The sequence below is a fragment of the Cervus canadensis genome, chromosome 7, assembly GCF_019320065.1.
Source record: "Cervus canadensis isolate Bull #8, Minnesota chromosome 7, ASM1932006v1, whole genome shotgun sequence".
NCBI lineage: Eukaryota > Metazoa > Chordata > Mammalia > Artiodactyla > Cervidae > Cervus > Cervus canadensis.
The window spans coordinates 45,891,749-45,912,239 of record NC_057392.1 but is presented as its reverse complement, the minus strand read 5'-3'; the positions used below and the strand labels follow the sequence as shown (position 1 = coordinate 45,912,239).

Genomic DNA, 20,491 nt, shown 5'->3' with positions numbered 1-20,491 from the left:
TACAAGGGAAGAAGAAAACTAAAGTCTCATCACCCATTAAACCTCACTGCTAATTCCCTGCTGTATATCCTTGCTATGACATGTGGTGGATAAAACCACCAACAGCATCCAGGACCTTGTTAGAAATGCAGGATTTCAAACCTCTTCACTCGACCTGCTGAATTAGAATCAGAATTTTAACCAGACTCCTGGATTTAGTTAATAGGCAGATTTGCATACACCTCACAGTTTAAGAAGCAGTATACCAGAGGTTTGTATGTGTGTCTTTTTAACAAAAATTGAATCTCACAGAAGATACTGTTTTGTAACCTGCCTTTGAACTTAGTAAACTGTGCAGTGTTTTCATTGGCATAAATTTATAAGGTGACTTTAGATAGTTCTGTTAAATTCTACTCTGTATATATCATAATTTACTTAACCATCCCCTCTTATTATCAATTTTAAATCTTTTTTTTTTGTATTGCCATTCTTCTGTTTGTGGTCACTGTCACTTGGTGAGGATAGAACATCATCAGATAGTTTTCCTAGATTACCTTTCTCTGGCTGCAGACATTTTAATCCATCCCTTCTCCTTATCCATGACACATCCTTTTGTAAGTCACCCTTTCCATTCCAATGCCCTGCGTCTCTCCAGTGGAACCTCCTTCCCTGCCAGGCTCCCTGAGCAGCCAGGAGGATGTGGAGTCTGTTTTCCGCATGTCTTGGCGTCTTCCTCCTCTTCCACTGAAACCAAACGTTCAACTTAAAGATCTTTCTGCCTTGTCTTCCCACCCCAGCCCACAGTCTGGTGACAGGTGTATGAAGTCTTCACCTTGTAGTTACATTGGGCTCAGAACTCAAACCAGTGGAAACGCCATGTGTCAGCAGGAGTCACTTGTAACACACTGCTCAGAAGGCGGAAGAGATCGTTGGTTATCTGGCAGTCAGCTGGAAGTCGCGTGCAGCTAACAGCAAACCTCTCACTTGGTGTCAGAACTGAAAGGAAGCAGCCCTGGAAGAGGGAAATGCAATTCTGTCCCTACTCTTGCGTGTTACGGCCACACTTACGGTCTGTAGATGCGAGAAAGGCAAATATTTAAAAGGTACAGAGGGAAAAAAAAGAACGTTGTGAACAGAGTTGTAAAGGAGAGATGATATAAGAGGAGTGGAAAGTTTTAAATGGCAGAACTCTAACCGCACATCAGTAATGAACACAGTGAGAGGGCAAGTGGGAGAACTAAATGAATTTTAAAATGAAATGAATGTGGCCACCTAGAAAGGTCTGTAATGAGGCCTAATTTTAAAGGAAAGCGTATAGGTTGATATGGTTCTGACATCAATTCTGATGTATTTTTTTCCACATCACTAAGCCAGTTATCTCAGTTCTGACACTGTCTCCAGGTACATCCCACAGCTTAAGGCCTGGGTCTGCCGACTTGCCCACCCCACGCCCCCTCCCCAGCAGACCCCAGTCCCGCATCCAGGTTGTCACCTGTGCTTCTGACCAACTGGCTGTAGATCCAAGGTTCCAGTGACCTCTTCCCTGGGGCCCATTAATTTGCTGTACTGGCTCACAGAACTCAGGGAACATTTTACTAGATGCCAGCTTATTAAGAGATGCACGAGACTTCAGGCTTACTGCTGGATAACTAATGATCTCTGCCTCCTCCTGAGCAGTGTGCTGTGAGTCACTCCTGCCACACATAGCATCTCCACTGGTTTGAGTTCTGAGCTATTGGCTTCCCTCATAGCTCAGTTGGTAAAGAAGCCGCCCACAATGCAGGAGACCCTGGTTCAGTTCCTGGGTTGGGAAGATCTGCTGGAGAAGTGATAGGCTCCCCACTCCAGTATTCTTGGGCTTTCCTTGTGGCTCAGCTGGTAAAGAATCCGCCTGCAATGTGGGAGACCTGGGTTCGATCCCTGGGTTGGGAAGATTCCCCTGGAAAAAGGAAAGGCTACCCACTCCAGTATTCTGGCAAATACTGGAGAATTCCATGGACAGTCCATGGGGTCGCAAAGAGTCAGACATGACTGAGCGACTTTCACATTTCTTTTCAGCTTATTATAAAAGGAGAGAACTTCTGAACAGCTGGATGGAAGAGATGCACAGGGCCAGGTTAGGGGAAGGGCCTCTCCCAGCCCTCCCATCCTCCCCTCATTTCCCAACCTTCACCAACCTGGAGCTCTCTGAACCCCTGTCCTTTTGGGGTTTTATGGGAGGCTTCATTACACAGGCAGAGTTGATTAAATCACTGGCCACTGGTGATTGAATTCAGTCTCCAGCCCCTCTTCCTTCCCGGGAGGTTGGGGGTAGGATCGAAAGTTCTAATGGGCTAATCACAAATTGGTTTCCCTCGCAGCAGACATCCATCCAAGAGTTACCTAAGGGCTATTCAAAAGTCACTAATGTAACAAAAGACACCGTTGCTCTGCAAGCTTAGGAAATTCCTAGAGTTTTAGGAGCTGTGCCTGGAACAAGGACAGGGAACAGATAAAAATTAGTTCTTATAAATCAGTATCACAATTGACTAAGATTCTTCTGGGGTAAATAAATGTAGCTAGCTTGAGCAATGAAGACGGATTATTGGAAATCATGAAATTCCAGCTTCAGGAGTGGCAAGAATTGGGAGTTGTGGGGAATCTCAGCAGAGGAGGTTGACACCTTCTTTTCAGAGCACATGTTAACATAGAGCCATCTTCATCTCTGTCTTGGCTCTTACTGTGGGTCTGTGCACAAACTCGCTGCCTCACAATGGAAAATAGGCTCAGCAGACAGCTTCAAGTGTGTGTCAGTACCTTGGTCGTTTTTAAATAAAAGGTTCTCTCTCCCAAAATGAGATTCCTGGGGAGGAACTAACTGATCCAGCTGGGATCTTGTGTTTACTTCCAGACCAAACTTTTGTGGCTTGGGATGGTGTTAAAGTACAAGCATGACCGCCCCACTGAACCCTGCATGTGGAAGGGAGTGGATAGCTCCCAGTAAGGGGTTGGCTAAGCAGGCAGTCCTGTAGATTCCAAATAACCATATAAGCAAGGACAAATATGGCTTATAGGGAAGACTAAGGCCCAGAGTGGGTTGGTTTAATGAAAAATGGCAACAGCAATGACAAAAACAGCAGCCTATGATCAAACCATAAGAAGAACAAAGAAATATCAACAAATGTGGAAGACAAAGGAAAACAAAGAATTCCAGGATCATCATTCTGCAGGATCTCTTCAAAGTAGGAAGGATAGAACAGACCACCCTAAGACAATACCCATGACCTTCACTCCCACCTGAACATTCAGGGAACCTACAGGATTAGTGAACATTATAGTAGGCGTTGATATAAATCCCATGCAATGTAATCATTGTGTGACCTCATCGTACATCTAAATCAGTCCTTAAATGTGAAAGATCAGTTGCAGTTCATGAGCTGACTTGACTGCAGGTATGAGAGAAAAGTACTAGAGAAGATTCTTGAGAGTCCCTTGGACAGCAAGGAGATCAAACTAGTCAATCCTAAAAGAAATCAACCCTAAATATTAATTGGAGGACTGATGTTGAAGCTGAAGCTCCAATACTTTGGCCACCTGATGTGAAGAGCTGACTCATTAGAAAAGACCCTGATGCTGGGAAGAATTGAAGGCAAAAAGAGAAGAGGGCAGCAAAGGATGAGATGGCTGGATAGCGTCACCAACTCAGTAGACATGAACTTGAGCAAGCTCCAGGAGACAGTGGATGGAGGACAGGGAACCCTGCTGTGCTGCAGTCCATGGGGTCACAAAGAATTGGACATGACTTAGTGACCAAACAACAGCAACATGAGAAAAAAGATCTGTGAGTACATTGTCTACAAGCTTATTACAAGTTTCCAGTGAAATAGCTGCCAGAGAACATCAAATGACTCTTTTAAAAATGTATGTGTATACAGTAAATTATATATGTACACATATACACATATAATTTCTAGATTTCAAGAAGGTCCTGTGTGTCTATATGTATATATAAACACATGAATAAAGTTTGGGAAGCAGAAAAACATGAAGAAAGTACCAGTCCATCAGTACCCGAGGTGGCACTGACATCTGAGCATTTTTTCTGAGTTCCCTCCCAGACACTCTCTGAGCTCACATACACAGAGGTCTTCTGGCTTTCAGTCCTGTGTTCTTTCCTCTCCTGCATAATTTAAGCCAGTGCCAGCCAAGGTCTGGCCTGCAGGTTGGCAGCATCTGGATCCCCCAGAAGCTTACCAGAGATAGAGCTTCTTGGACCTTGCCCAGACCTGCTGAATCAAATCTCTTGAGGTGGGTGGGGACCAGGCATCTGAGATTTAACATATCTTCTGGGTGATTCAGATGGACAGGAAAAGTTTGAAAAGCACTGGCCTATAGCATACAGGATAATGTTTCTTAGTAAGTCAATAAGGAAATAACAGTCCAAACTAATGACATATTTATTAAATACACTGTTGTTCCAAGAAAGGGGAGATGAAAGAAAGAAAGTCTACACTTAACTGAGGTTTCCTTTCAACAAGTTGGTTCTCAGGAGAGATGGTTCAGCTGATCTCCTGTTGTCAACACAAAAGGCAGAGTTCTTGTTTCCAGAGCAGGTTTCTAGGGAACCAAGACACTTGTGTTGACAAGCAAGATGATCTTCAATGAGGGACTAAAACTGCTGCACGACTTCCAGCACTGCTGGTAGAAGAGTCTCCTTTGCCTTGGGAGGTGGGAGGAACTGGTGTCCCAAGGTCTTCAGAGAGCTGTTTAGATCAGCAAAGGATAGCCTTCTCCAGACTGGATGCTCCTGGAGAGTCCTCACAAACTCTTGAGTGTGTAGAGTCTATGTGTTCCCTCACTCATGGTGCTTCATAGGTTCCTATTGATAAGCTCCCAGCTGTGCTATCAAGTGCTGTGGGCAGCCATAGATATGGGTAATGACATCCTGAAATACGTTTTCACTTTTATATCAAAACAATAACTTTATTCTTTTGTTGTTGTTTTGTTTTGGCATGCCACATGCCTTACAGGGTCTTAGTTCTCCAACCAGGGATTGAACTTGGGCCCTGGCAGTCAGGGCACAGAGTGCTAACCACTTGACCTCCAGGGAGCTCCCCAATAGCTTCATTCTTAAAAACAACTTCATTTTTGTCACAATCAAAGGGACCTGAAGTCATATAAAACCACCTCATAACACAGCGCCCCTCAAAGTGTGGGGGGCTGTGAATGGAGACAAGGTGGTAACAAGATGGTACAGAAACAGAAAGTAAGCACTTAGAATCCTTTATATGAACACGGCTGTGACACCCAAGCATGGGATCCTTTGTAAAGTGAATAGCCTTGTTGTATTTTAATATCGATCTGCAGTAGACTCTTTTAAAAAAAAGGAGAGAAAGAAATTCATGATAGCCGGTGCCCCGGGGAAAAGATGAACGAACGAATGAGACTTTATTTTCTTCATATAAAAATAATATCCAAAAGCACGAGCCAAAAAACCTGGCCCCTGACCATGGATAGTTTGGGAAGCACTGGTCTCCACTGTCTTTGTCTCTTTTCAGACACAAAGGGTGCTTTTAGGGTGCTTGTTTCAAAGGGGAACCTGCCACAATCGCAGCCACTTGCAAGGGTCGCTTCCAAGACAAATGCTTGCTTGTTTTGCCGGAAGTGAGAAAACATGAACTTGGTGTGGAGGGATAAGCAGAGCAGGAACCAGACTTTGGTCTCTGCTTGGGAACAAAGGGAGCCACTTTGGGTTTTTTGAAGCAGGGAAATGGCATGGTTAGGTTTGGTTTTTAATTGAGTGGACAACACTGGGCACAGAAACGTGAGTTGGGAGGTGTTTACATTTGTCTGGTCAAGAGTCAGTGGGAATCTAGGGCTGTGCTGGTGGAGATAAAGAGAAGTCGACACATGCGTGAGATTTGTCCTTTGTCCTCACTTTTAAAAAATGAAGCTTGACTACATGTGTCAGGAGGTGAGGGAGAGAATTAACTCATTTCTTGGTTTGGCTTTGTTTCCTGGGTATCTTAATACTGATGGTTTTTCATAGTAATCAGGTTTCTGTTCTAGTTATTTCAAGAAAAGACAGGTGAATGGTTGGGGGTATTTGTATTGCTCTTGTATTTGCTCTTCTCTCACAATCTGCCCATTGTCACTTCTATGCATTATCCTTTGACTTTACTTAAATACCTAGAGAGCATGGTTCCATCCTAATTTACTACAGAAAACCTGGTTATTGGCTCTTTTTTTTTTCATACTGGACCTTACAGCCTGAAAGCACAATTATAATCATATTTCCACAGCAAAAAACAATCTGAATATTTAATAGATTATATTGAAAATATGATTTTCCCAGAAATACGCAGATATGAAATCAGTTAATTAAAATTTATATTGTTTATTACACATGATAAGTGCTTGTTTATATGACTGCTAATTTCTGATAATTAAATTCAATGTGTGTGTGTGTGTATGTCTGTGTTGAGACTATCCAATTCCTACCCAGGGTCATGCAGTGATGCTTATAAAATTGTGGAATCAAAATTTGTGGTTGCCTTTTTATTTTACCAAGTAAGAACCTGAAACCATATTTTAAAATTTTTATGTCACCGTCAATTCAAAAATTTCAAAAAACACCAAAGGATGGGAAGTAACTGAGAAAATATTACCATTTTCGCCCAATTACTTTTTAAAAACCAGCTTTACTGGAGGCATAATTTACACGTTAAAAAATGCATCTATATTAAGTGAGGCAAAAAAGTAAGAGGGACCAAATTTTAGAAAGTATTAAAACTAAGAAAAAAACTCAAACAAGTTTAGGTTTTGAAAAATGCATGCATGCGTCTCTTATTTTTCTCATCTGATCATGGATTGTTAACAATGTCGTCAGTCTGGTCTGCAGGTAGAATCTGGGAGCCCCCGTTCTAGGACGGGCTAAGAAAGGGGAACTCTTCTCAAAATAGTTTGGGGAAAGAAAAGTCATTTTCCCTCTACCCTTCTAGATTCTTGGCTGAGACATCCCTACCCCCATTAAAAGACAGAGTAACAGGAGAAAAAACTACTTTAATTCTGTGAATACACACAGTGACCCCACAAAGATGTGAGACTCAAAAGGCAGCCAGATAATTGAGGCTCACATACCCTCCTGAGCTGAGGAAAAGGCCAGGTGTCTAGGGCTTCAAAGGGGAAAGTGCAGTTTATAGAAAAGTGAGAAGAGGAAATGTTTGGGAAACAAAGGTTGTGTGCCAAGCAAATAAGTCTCTCAGGTTGAAGAAGTTCTCTCTGATACTAGCTTTCTTCCTGGTACAAGTCTCTTTCTAATGTAAATTTCCCTTACAAAAGGGTAGCTATTAATAATACTCAGTTTTTAGAGCTTCTCCAGTGCTGCAGTTTCTCAAAAATATCAGCTCAAAATAATAAATATACCAAAGAGACATTTTGGGTTGACTTCATTCTGCTCCCTCTTCAATGGAGAAAATGCAGAACTGGCCCAAGTAGCTTTTGTTGGGGGCCCAGAAAATAAGAAGTGGTCACCAGCTGAGGCATGGGTAGCCATGGGGTGGGGAAGGGGAGCATTTGGGGGCATTCCTTTGTTCATTCTTTGTCTGCTTCCAATCCACTTTTCTCCTTTTTAAACTTGTTTAGCCTATCAACTTATCACTGTGGTGATCGCAGCTGCAGGAGGTGGGCTTCTACTCATCCTGGGCATCGCACTGATTGTTACCTGTTGCAGGTGAGTGCCAAGAGTCCGCAGTCTAATTCTCTTTGCCTTTGCTAAGCCAGGGTCAGTTTTTTTCCCCTTTTAAAAGAATGTGTGTGTTGGTTTACAGTATTAAATCCTGTTGTATGACTGAACCATTAAAAAAAGGAAAAAGGGAAACCTGTGATAGATAGTGCCACTGGGGAAAGAAAAGGACAGCAAATGGGATTTTCACTTAAAAAAAAAAAAAGAATATTCAAAAACACAAGCAACAGAAGAAAAGGGATTGGACTTCATCAAAATTAAAACTTCTCCACTTCAAAGAACACTATTAAGAAAGTGAAAAAAGACAACATACAGAAGGGGAGAAAGTATTTGCAAATCATATGCCTAATAAAAGACTTGTATCTAGAATATATAAGGAATCCTTACAACTGGGTAATAAAAAGGTGAAACCACAGAACACATTTTGGGACTTAGTAGAGTGTAGGTTCTTCTGTCTTGGTGCAGAAAGAATTCGGCAAAGTGATGGATGAGAAGTGATTTATGAGAATAGGATGCTTTTGAGGTTTACAAGCAGGTGGGCAGGAGGGTGCTGCACTAAGAACTTAGTGGGCCATAGTTTTATAATCAAAGGAAGAATGGGGCGGGGAGACAGCCGTTGTTGAGCAGATATCAAGCTTTCATCATCAGCTCCTTCTCCCCGTCAAGCGGGGAGTTTTCTTATTCCTGCTTGATCAAGCTAGGACTATCATGGCACTGTTTGAATTAGCAGAAGGGTGGTAACCTCTGCTGAAAATGGGAAACCATCTCAGGTTTGAGCATGATGTTTTCTATTCCCTGTATTTTTGTTTTTAGTGTGCACAGGGGAACACGTCTTGGGAATCATTAACTTACTGACCTTGCTGGGCAGGATGTGGGTCTTGTTTTACCATTGTTTTATTGTTTTAGGGCATGTCTTGTGCTTGTGTAGCATGGTTTTGTTTCAAAGCAAGGCAACTTGGTTTTGTGGTTAAGCAAACCTGCTTTCTGGAGTGATCATTAACTTACAGGGGGTCTCCCATACTTTTTTCTTTACTTATGATCCCTTAGTGGGATTAATTATTTAATCACCTACTTTGCTGCTTTACTTTGTCCCTCCCTATCAAAGGCAACCAAGTTAAAAATGGGCAGAGAACTTGAATTGTCATTTCTGTAAAGGAGATATGCAAATACCCAATAAACCTATGGAAGCATGCCCAATGTCTTTAGCAGGGAAATGCAATCAAAACCAACGGCATCAGATACCACTTCACAAACACTAAGATGGTTACTAAAACAAACAAAAACCAGAAAATAACAAGTGTTGATGAGAATGTGGAGAAAGTAGAACACTCATACACTGCTGGTGAAAACGTAAAGTGGTGTAGCCACTTTGAAAAATGAAAAAGTCGCAGCTCCTCAGAACATCAAGTAGAGTTGTTGTTTGACCCAGCATTTCCACTCTTGTATCAAAAGAAATGAAAACAGGTATTCTCGCAGAAACATGTACATAAATTTTCATAGCAGCATTGTTCATGATAGCCAAAAGGTGAAAGTAACCTAGTATCTATCAGCTGATGGATAGATAAACAAAATGTGATATATCCATACATTGAAGTGTTATTTGCCATGAAAAGGAATGTAATACTGAACTATACCATGGATAAACCTTAAAAATGGTATGCTATGTGAATTAAGCCAGTCACAAGAGACCACACCTATATGATTCTGTTTATTTGAATGTCCAGAATAGGCAAATCAAATAGAGGCAAAGTAGACTGGCAGTTGCCTAGGGCTGGATGGGCAGGGGGAGAATTGGGGAGGAATGAGTAGAGTGTGGGTTTATCTCTGGGTGATGAAATTGTTCTAAAATTGCACAACCGATGGCTGCATAACCCTGAATATACCAACAGCCATTGACTTTTACACTTTAATTGGGAAAATTAAGAAGCAAACAAAGATGAAAGGAGTTGCCTGAATATTTAGCAATGGAGAAGTGGCAGGCATGTAGATAAGCAGACAGTAGTGAGCTTGGCTCTAGGCTTCCTGGATAGCAGTGGGATTGGGATTTGAATGGAAAAGGAAGAAAAAGGAGTCAGTTCCCTTCTCTATGGTTATTCAATTAAGGGAAAACTCAGACCTTTGGTTTAGGTGGTAGTAAACGGCAGGAATTACCCTGACATGACTGATGGAGGGGACCTACAAAAATAGCAAATTATCTTTTTGACCATTGACCCAAAGGGCATTTTAAGATAATCTCTGTCTCCAGGAAGGCTGCAGAGGGCCAACTGCTCCCATACAGGGACACCGGCTTCAGGGTTCAGTCTTGACCCGTCGTTTACAAAGTTGCCATCAAAGCATCAGAGAAACCGCATGAGTAGAAATAAAGCTCTGGGTATAAAACTAGGAGCTAGAGAGACAGACCTTGACTTCTGCAGGGCACAGAAGCCGCCTATCTACTAAGTACCCTGTGCAGGTAATATAGCCATTTGGGGAAAGAGAGTTTGTGACGGTTGGTCCCTGAAAGAAGGTCGTTGTGAATCATTGATTCATTGTTTCATTGTTTGAGACCGGATGCTCCACCCTCCAGGGAGCAGCACAAAGGCAGATCTGTTCTCAGCTTGGAAGAAGAGACATCTAAGACCCATGCTGGACATTTTAAGATCCTGAATGATGTGGTGCCTTCCCTAGAAAGTTTATTTACAGCAAAGTGAGGTAGAGGGAGGAAACTCCAGGTTATCTTACCTAGAGCAGACATCACCGAAAATGTCTCATCTGAGGCCCATTACAGAAGGTGAATAATACATCCTCCAACAATTTGCAGTTAGAGGACTGTCAATGGTAAGGAACTTGTGCTAGGGTTTCCCTGCCCCGCTGACATGAGGATCTATATGGGTATATACATAGGTGGGCATTTCTGCCAACAAAACATACTATTTTCATGGTTTGTGAAGTAGCTCTATCCTAGGAGGGGAGACCCTTTCCAGAGGCTGAGAGTGGGCTCTTGGTAACATGTGGAAATGAACTGTCTGAGGAGACACACATGCTGATAAAGCAAGAGACTTTTGTGGGAAGGGGTGCCCGGGCAGAGAAGGGCAGGGTAAGGGAACCCAGGAGAACTGCTCAACCATGTGGCTCGCAGTCTCAGATTTTATGGTGATGGGATTAGTTTCCGGGTTGTCTCTGGCCAATCATTCTGACTCAGTGTCCTTCCTGGTGGTACATGCATTACTCAACCAAGATGGACTCCAGCCAGGAGGATTCTTGGAGGTCGGTAGGACATATGGACTGGGGTCTCCTCTCTCCTTTTGACCTTTCCCAAGTTCTTCTGGTCCGGTTGGGTAGCTCGTTAGTCCTGAGTTCCTTACCAGGACCTCGTGTTGTAAGATAGCTCATGCAAGTTGCTACTATTTTGCCTGACCAGGTGGCAGTTTCTGTCATTGTATCCCTTAACAGTTTCATGAAGTGGAAGAGCCCAGGCCAGGGAGTTGGGAGGCCTGAATTCTAGTCCCAACTTTGCTAGAGGCAAACTGTGACCCCAAGATAAGTCATATCCTTCACAAAGGCCTATCCCCAGAGCTCCTGGAGCAGGTTGGGAACCCCTGGACTAAAGAACCATCAAGCTCTTCCAGCTCCAAAACCTTGTGAATTTATGACTCTTGTTTCCCTGGCCACCCCCACGGTGCAGTGATCTCTGTCCCCCAGTACAGTCTAAATCTGCTCCACTGCAGCTATCTTTGTCTTTCTCCCCCCAGTAACCTGACCATTTGGGTTGGAAGCTTTTTGCATATTTTATTTACATCCAGTTGCATTTTTATAGGTAAATACTAAAAATAATAACAATAACAACAATTCTCAGTGGGCAATTACAAAAAAAATATAGTGGTATCTTTAGGTCTATTTTTCCTTGTTAAAAAGCTAGATGGTATTTTCACAAACATCATTTCCTCACAGAACTTTTTTCAATTTTTTTTTTTTTACCATGCAGAAAGAATAAAAATGACATAAGCAAACTTATCTTCAAAAGTGGGGATTTCCAAATGTCCCCATATGCTGAGTACCCCAAGAACCCTCGCTCACAAGAATGGGGCCGAGAAGCTATTGAAATGCATGAGAATGGAAGTACCAAAAACCTCCTCCAGATGACAGACGTGTATTACTCGGTGTGTATTCCCATGCCCAAGTGACCTCCCAGCTCCAACTTCTTGGAGAATTAAAGGGATTCTGTTTTTTTGCTTTGGGATTTTTCTGTTTGTTTTGGTTTAGTTTTTTGATCACTACACACAACTTGCAGGATCTTAGTTTTCAACTTGCAGAATCTTAGTTTCCTGACCAGGGATTAAATGTGAGCCTTGGTAGTGAAAGCGCTGAGTCCTAACCAGCAGGCCACCAGGGAACTCCCAAGGGATTCTGTTTTGTTGTAGTAAAAACACTCCAGCTTATTAAGGGTTAAAGAGAATGGTGGCCTATACCTTTGACTCATACAACTTAATATTCAGTTTGCTTACTATCTCTGCATAGTATTTATTAGTTTCGACATTGAGATATGACGAGTACTCCTACAGAACACAGTATGTACTTTATGAGGTTGTAGCAATAAACTTCTTGTCACTGAACCTGCTTTTAAGTGATAGGACTGGAAGTTAAAAGATAGAGAAAGAATTTAATGGTATTTAGTCTTTGACCCTTTCATTTTTGTCTCTTGTCTGCCATGCTTTACATCACGTGGTTCGGTAGTTGAAACTGAGGGACTGGGAAAAAGTGTAAAGAGAATAATTCAATGTCATCTTCAACCAGCACTTGTCTAAAGGTTTAGAAGATTCAATAGGTTTTTAATAATTTGCTATGACTGGCCCTGGACTGGGTTGTTTGGAAAGATGGGAGACCACCTCGAACCCTTGCTTCTTCTGTCCCATGTTGAATAACCCGTGTCATATTCCCATGCCTACTCAGTTCTTTTGTGTTACACTGCATCAGCCATAAAGCAAACACAGGCAGGGATACCTGAGCTGGAAAATAAACAACCATCAGGTGATTTCTGCCGTGCAAAGCCGTTAGAGGTACAGCAATGAAACCTTGCCTGTGAGGACTTAATCACTTTAGGCAATTCTGTTAGCAGCACAACGCCTCTGGTTGTTACAGACATTGACCTGTGGGTTTAGACTTTGGATGGGAGAGGCGATTCAAGCTAAGGAAGCTGTAGTTTCAATAGACTGTGAAAAATTTGAACCTGGCCTAGAAGAAAAACAAAAAGAAATAAGGGAAAAGAAAACCGTAGATACGAAGATCGATCTAGTTCAAATGTTCCTGTTGGTATCCCCACATAGTGTTAGTCACTCAGTTGTGTCCAACTCTTGGCGACCCCATGGACTGTATCCCGGCAGGTTCCTCTGTCCATGGAATTCTCCAGGCAAGAATATTGGAGTGGGTTGCCATTTCCCTTCTCTCGGGGATCTTCCAGACCCAGGGATTGAACCCTGGGTCTCCTTCATTGCGGGCAAATTCTTTACTATCTGAGCCACCAGGGAAGCCCTATTTCCACATAAGGGCTTTGCTTTCCCCTTTGTCTGTCAGGCAAGTTCTTTTCCTCTGATAACTGCAGCTGAAACTAAGCAAGTATTTCTCCTAGGGGTGCCCGCACCCTCACCCCCTTCTCTAGAGGCTCCTCAGCCCCCGGGCAGCACCAGGACAGAGCAGCTGACAGGCCTGTGGCATCACAAGACCCGCCTTTGCTGTGTGTTCCCAGGCCATTAGCTAAAGAGTTGTCTTACAGAGATGCAGTCATGAACTTAAATGAGCCCCGTCTTCATTTCAGACAGTAGGCTAAGCAGTCCTGTAGAGGCAGAGTCCAAGTTTAGGGGCTCCTTTTGCACTAAATAGGTAGTCACGACCCACTAAGCTGTAATTTGATCAGAGACACCTGAGAATCAGCTCACCTCCTGCTTTGGGGTCCTAACTCCCTCCGATGGGTGACCAGACAACCTTGCAAAGGCCAGGCCCCTGTCTCAGCTGGGATGGTAACGTACCACTAAATGCCATAGAGGATCTAAAGCCATTGTGCTGGGGCTTCCCTGGTAAAGAATCAGTGGTAAAGAATCCACCTGCCAATGCAGGAGACTCAGGTTCAATCCCTGACCAGGGAACATGCCACAAGCTGAGAAACAGCTAAGCCTGCAGGCCACAACTGTTCAGCCCATTGTGCTCTAGAGCCTGGGAGTTCCAACTCCTGAAGCCCAAGTGCCCCAGAGCCTGTGCTCTTCAAAAAGTTAAGCTCCTGTAATGAGAAGCCTGCACAGCAACGAAGACCCCAGTACAGCCATAAATAAATAAATAAAATTATTTTTAAAAAGTAAACCCTTTGTGCTCCAGAGAGAAATGCCTTTTTGAAAGTCAGAATAGTAATTAGATAATCATTACTTTTGATAATAATGAAGAGAATAATTAACCCAGGTCTGGGTCGCTGGGCTGCTCTTGATTGTATAATGTTTCTAAAACTCTGCCCTTAAAATATGGGCAAAGGGATCCCAGGTTCCATAAAGAGACAATCTGGGAGGTCCTGACTTGTAGGTGAGACCTTGTTCTGCTAAGTCTAGCTGCCTCCATTTTAAATTCATCAAAATGTAGCATTCGTTGTTTCTTTTTTTGTTATCTATTAGATTTAAACCTAAGATTAAATTGACTTTTCTTCTTTTCTCTTTGGCCACCAGCCCTCAAGTGTAAGGAATCCTGAACTTGAACGAAATGGACTCTACCCGGCCTACACTGGATTGCCAGGATCACGGCACTCTTGCATTTTCCCCGGACAGTATAACCCATCTTTCATCAGTGATGAGAGCAGGAGAAGAGACTACTTCTAAATGCAGAAGAGAGAGGGGCCCCTTGCTCTGACTGCACCAGGGGAGCACCGCCCAGGGGCTGCTCCCAGGACTAGTGGAGCCATCCCTGAGCAGCCAGCAAAAAGGGGATGGGCTTGGGGGTCGTGAACATAGTGGAGGGGATAGCTGGAGCCCCTGGATGTGGAACTGCAGGCTGCTCACCTGGCACCTTCATTGCTACTGTGAATGTGAACACGGGCCAATCCAGTCAAGTCCCCGTGTGACCGCAGCATGGCCACAGCTCTGGAGTGGCTGTTAGTTAGGGCTGATCACTAGGCATCCGTGCAGAAACCCAGGTTTTCCTCAGTTTGCACTTTAGTAAATGCAGAAGGAAGGAGGGAGGCCTCCTTTCGGATTCTTTCCAAGACTGCTCTAGAAAGAAGGCCTCTTCTCCTCAGACACTTCCATGGAACTCTATTCGGTGATTCATTTACAGTGAAATACTGGCTCTTTCGTTGTTTTCCCACCCAGTAGCTACGAGCTGAACAGTAGATGCCGAAGGACATGCCACTAGTGTTTGGAGATGCTGCAGGTTAATATGCAGCATTTTCACACCCTCCTAAGTCGTCTTGTGCAACTCCTCCAAACAAACCCCTAGATGGAGGAACTGAAACTTGTGAGGCATAGCACACAGCTCCAGTTTGTTTTCTTCAGTCAAAGGGACACATTTATCTAGGATTATTTTTTTTTTCCTTTGTGGTTACTTCTCATGTTACCGTTCATGTCTGGATCAGAGCAAAACAAGTTTCATTTGATTGTAGTTGGAGGCATCCAGCCTCCCTATGGTGAGCCCTGCGGGCATTGGGCAAAGACCCTGGGGGAAGGTGCTGGCCCTGAGGGTGCTGCACGGGGCATGGCTCAGACCTCCGCCCTTGAGGCCAAGGTCGCTGTGTGTGGAGCAAAAGTCTGAATGCAGGTTGGGTCCAAGCTGGTAGGTACTTCATCACTAATGGAAAAGCAGCTGAATGTGGTTCAGGAAATGGGCTGAACAGGTGTGTCCATTTTCTGAGACGCCAGTGCTTTGGGAAGCCGGGTATGCAGTTCCCAAGGAAGAAAGGGGAGCTGGGCTGGAACCACATGTGCGTCTGCATACCCACCAGTGCGGCATCTTTGCTAGGAGCCCTGATCTCGTCCACAGACTCATTGTTGGTTCAGTGGTTCAGCCAACCACTCAAAGCTATTTATTCATTGAAGAAATAACTTATTTTCTCTCAAACAGTAATTTGTAACTACAACTACGGCATTCCCTCCTGAAACAGGGGTATAATTCAAGTTAGCATCGGAGAACTAAAGACTGCTGGCTGTTTAGGGAATGGAGCGTCTGCCTGCGGGGAGGAGGCTCCACGAATTTGTATGAGACTGTGGCGTGGGTCCTGCCGGGGGGGCATATCCAGTGCTGTGCCTTTGCCTGCTGCTGTGGACCCATGATCTTTGTCACCTGCTTTTGAACATCCTGGTTCAGGATGAAGTGAACACAGAAGTAAAATAACTGTTCCCATCCTAAAGCTTGGAGTGCAGTGACACCCACACTTCTGGAAATGGTGCAGCCTTTGGAGACCATTCTAGCCCAGGCATGGTTGTTCCTTCAGGGTTCTCTAATCTCTTCAGAATGAATCTAATCCTAGTGTAATCCTCGTCCTAACAGTTTTGAGTGCAAATTTCTGAGTCACGTGGTCTGCACAAGTCACCGTCACCCCACCGCAGCCAGGTTACTCTTCAGGTGTGATCACTTAGTGGTTTAATTGCATTCATCTCATGAGACATGGAAAGAATCCTGCTTTTTGTCAGTGGGTGCCAACTTAACATTTCATAGCATCACCTGTTAGAGATCTTGGGTCTTGCCTCTCTCCGTGCAACCAGACTTGCCTTGCTGTGCCTCGTGGGCTCTCATCTAACTGGAGAGCTCGAGCTCCTAGCCTCAGCTCACCTGAGCCAGCAGGCTGGGCCGTGAGGAGGCTGCTGCTTCCGGGCTCCTGCTGCAGAGCCTTGTCGGCCCCCAGGACCCAGGCCGCAGTGGGGGCCGTCCCCAGGCATACATGCCCACCGCCTACAGCTGACATCACAGCTGGTAGGTCATCTCCTGTGCCGGGGCCAGAAGCTATACTCTTCACCGAATGAAGTGTCCTGTCCCCAGAGTGTTCTGGATCAGAATCCCAACGTCCAGAACAGAGTGTGCTGTGAGTTTCAAGGAGGCTTTCCTGGGAGTGGGTTTTGTGCATGTGAAGTGGATTGAGAGTGTTGTTGTTTCTTTTACTGTGAAAAAGGGAGCACCCTGCAAGACTGAGGTCATATCACATATGCAGTTCCTAGGCAGCTTGTGGGGGTCGGGGGTTCAGGTGCCGGTGCTGGCTGCCCGCCTGGGTGAGGAAGGGAGAGGCTGGCTTCATTTCTGCTTGGGGTTAAAATACTTTCAGAAAGGTCCTTCCTGAGCTGAGAAACAGCTGGTGGGGCAACAGCCCCGGGACTGAGGGGACAGGCTGGATGCACCCCTGGTGCCCAGGAGTCCAGGCACAGGTTCAGGTTAGTCCATGCACCTGGAGTGATTCCTGCTCACAGAAATGCCTTGGTCCTGTGTGGGGCCCCACTTGAGGAAGCTGCCCATGAGACGCTCAGACCTCGTAGGAAAGTGTGGGGCTGCATGGAACCCCCATGTCCTGCAGCATGCCAGAGCGTGGTGACTGTCAGAGTAGGGCAGTGCTCACTGGGGCCTGCCATCATCTGTGGAGTCTGCTGAAGCTCCGGAGGGTCTGAAATCTGGTGTCTTTTCTTATTTGCCCCATGAGCCAGCCTTGCTAAAGACATTTTAGAAAGCCTAAATAGTCCCAATGAGCATCTCACGTGTTCCCACCAGAGCCAGGCTCTGTGCAGAGTACCTGGCCTCACCACACCTTTGTAAGGTGGGCATGAGAGGGCCCATTTTTCGGACATGGGAACCTTCAGAGGGGATCAGTACCTTGGCTTAGATAGCCAGGACCCATACCCTCTGCCTGGCTCCCTCTTCCCACTGTACCTCTTGCCTCACCTCCCTGGCGGATGCCTCACCATCCAGTATCAAAGAGAGCTTGAGAGAGTGGGCTTAAAAGTTGCATTTTTAAAGAACTTTAATATTGTTAAGCAGCAGCTAAACTAATGCCATAAAGTACAAAAACAAAATGTTGAAAAGTCCTTTCAGGTCCTTACATGTATTGCTTGGATGCTTGTGGTCATTATTAATAGTGGCTGGCTCGTGCTTCTTAGCAAGGAGCATACTGGTACGTGGCTTTGGATAAAGGAAGTGTATGATGATGACCTGGGTTTTTGACAGATGCAGCCAGACTTAGTCATCCTTCTGAGCACTGCCTTGCCCTGTTCCTGTGGTGAGGCTGTGTTTCCCACATATTGGAAGCATGTTTTTGTGAATATTATCAGAGTCTGGAACGTATTGAGTTGAATGTCTTAGATGCTGACAAATCTTCTTCTTTGACAAAAGTTTGTTTTCAGAAGCAGCTAAGTCATTTAGAGCCAAAATTGCTGAGTGGAGAATGTAACCATGCTGGTTTATCAGCATTTGAGGTCAAGAACTAAGATGTAACTGTTAAGTTCTTGAAGAGGTTGTTCTTAATGTTGGCCCAAATGGGAGGGCAGCATCTTTGCAAAGATGAGACGGGATGGCCGCTCATGAAAATGTCTTTGAAGGATGATGTTCATTTAGATGTAAAAGTTCCCAGAGTAGACACATCAGGGTCAGTCCTCACATGTGACTTTTTGGAGCCTCCATTAAGCCATCTTGCCAACTGTCAGGGCATCCTGTTGCCTGTAACTGTGAATGCTGCTGGCAGAAGCGAAAGTGTTCAGGCCAACTGTTCCTGGCTTAGTCTAGTTGAAGGAAAAATAGTGAAGTGAAATACACCCCAAATTAGGGTTTTGACCCATAGTTCTAAGATACACTGATTTCAAAACTAGAGCACTTCTTTGGAGAGAGGAAGAATGCAAAGTTCAGTATCTCAGTATTTTGTATCTTATTGAACACCACCCTTAATATCAGAGAGATTCTTTTCTGTGTGAAACTTTTGTGGGGATTAGAAGGGACATTCCATTCCTTCCTTCTTGACAAAGCGTCATTCAGAGGTTCTCCTATGCATTCTTGGAAACAGATACAGTTTTGTAGAGTTGGCTGTTGAGTATGTATTCTTTTTCTTTTCTTGAATCCCCAAAGAAAGGAACTACTTAAACTACTAGAAAGATTAAAGTATTAAATGTCAGTTAATTTGTTGTGCTAAAGTATCTTTTCAAGCATGTTATAATCCATCCTATTTGATTTAAAGTGTTCACAGAAAACCCTGTGCAACTCAAGGGGACAATTGAGGTCTAAAAAGAGACATATACTGGCTCTGTCTTCTAGGCATTGTAAAGAGCACATTTAAAAGAAACTGTATGTTAGATTCTGGCTTTATCTTTTTTTTCTTTCCCCTCTTGGATACATAATAGTGCACTTCAGGTGCAGAGTTTTTGGGTAGGAGGGATGAGACTAGACAGGGATGGGGATGGAACCAGTCTACCTGGGAACCAGTCTAACCCAGGTTTCTGTATTATTTTGCCTGCTTCTTAAAAGACCTCTCATCAGGGGTCGATGTGAGTTTTGTTAATGTTTGTGTTGCTGGATTTTTGGTTAAGTGAAGCCTGTAGCTGGAAAATTAACTTTCTGAGTTTTCACATTGTCCCAAATTTCTCTTTGCAGACCTTTAAACCTTAGCCCCTGGTTGATTGTGTTAAATCCATTATAAGAATGTTATTTAAAGTTGTATTATAATTGCAGCCTTCACTAATTATTCAGTACTGTAGCAGCAAAATATTATTTGTAAGAATTCGATTATTTTTATACTTATACCCACTATTAAGTCTGGCGTTCTAGTCAGTAAAATGATGCAATAAAATCAATATCATTTTCACTGTGTTTTTCTGTTGATAACAAACACACCACCTCAGAGTACAACAGGTTCGTTTCATGAGAGCATCGTTTAAATGGTGGAGCTGCACCGTGAACTCTTACGTGGCAGAGCAGGGGCTGAGACGTTTCTATATGCTCAGTGCCCGGGATGGGTGAGGAAGTATGCTCTTGATGATGGACGGATGGGCAGATGGATTGACCTAAATGATGAAAAGCCTACTTCAGGCTTAACACCTGCTTTTGTTTGTTGTTCTTTCTGTGTGTTGGAGAGAGCCAGTAACCAATCTTTGGACACAAAATTTCCTCCTGAATGCCTCCCACCACCACTGGGTGCCCACTCTTCAGGTTTCTGAGGAGAAGGTAAAGTAAGCACATCTGTTCTCTGTGGTGGAGAGAAGTTGGGGCTTGAGGATGATGAGCTGTGGGCCTCATATTTACATGGCCAGTGAGTGTGGCAGCTTGGCTGATTGTTCGTTCATTAATTGCTTATTTGAGGGCCTTTCATGATAGGGATGGATGAGCCTTTCAGATGCTTTGTGACAGTAACCTTGGCATTAGGAGACATCAGTAATAGCATCTTGGGACATGAAGGTGACCTTTTGGCATATTAAATCAGGGTTGCAGCCCATCAAACATTTCTGAATGGAAATGAGCAACACACTGCTTTCTGTCCCATCATTTAATCTCTGATGAGACCTTAGGAGAATCTGCTGACTCTGACCCTTTTCACATTCCCAACCAGCTCAGCCAGACATTGTAAACATCACAGCATGTGATGTCCATGTGTCCACATACATATCCACACCCACTCTCCCCTGGGAACTGTTTTGATCTGCTGTCTACCCACACGCTAACCTGAGTGCTTGTCCTACCTATACCTCTGGCCTGGCAATGTTGAGCCTTCACCTCAGGACTTGCTTTGCCAGTAAGTAACAATCTAGAAAATATTTTTAGACCCTTGGACTTAAATGACTCCAGCAGGGCACACTCATTTTCCAATTGTTTGGGAAG

General features: G+C 44.1%; 1 protein-coding gene across 2 annotated transcripts in view; it reads left to right on the top strand.

Annotated features, from left to right (window-relative positions):
- HEG1 (heart development protein with EGF like domains 1) overlaps positions 1 to 19,481 on the top strand; it is an 82,807-nt gene extending 63,326 nt beyond the window's left edge. The window contains exons 16-18 of one of the 2 annotated variants that reach the window (XM_043473196.1): positions 7,603 to 7,690; positions 11,667 to 11,841; positions 14,386 to 19,481. In XM_043473196.1, the coding sequence (XP_043329131.1) occupies positions 7,603 to 7,690; positions 11,667 to 11,841; positions 14,386 to 14,535 (413 nt within the window). In that variant the 3' untranslated portion in view covers positions 14,536 to 19,481. The remainder of the gene's footprint in view (positions 1 to 7,602; positions 7,691 to 11,666; positions 11,842 to 14,385) is intronic. The other variant, XM_043473198.1, reaches the window with a different exon arrangement.
- The last annotated feature ends 1,010 nt before the right edge of the window (positions 19,482 to 20,491 follow it).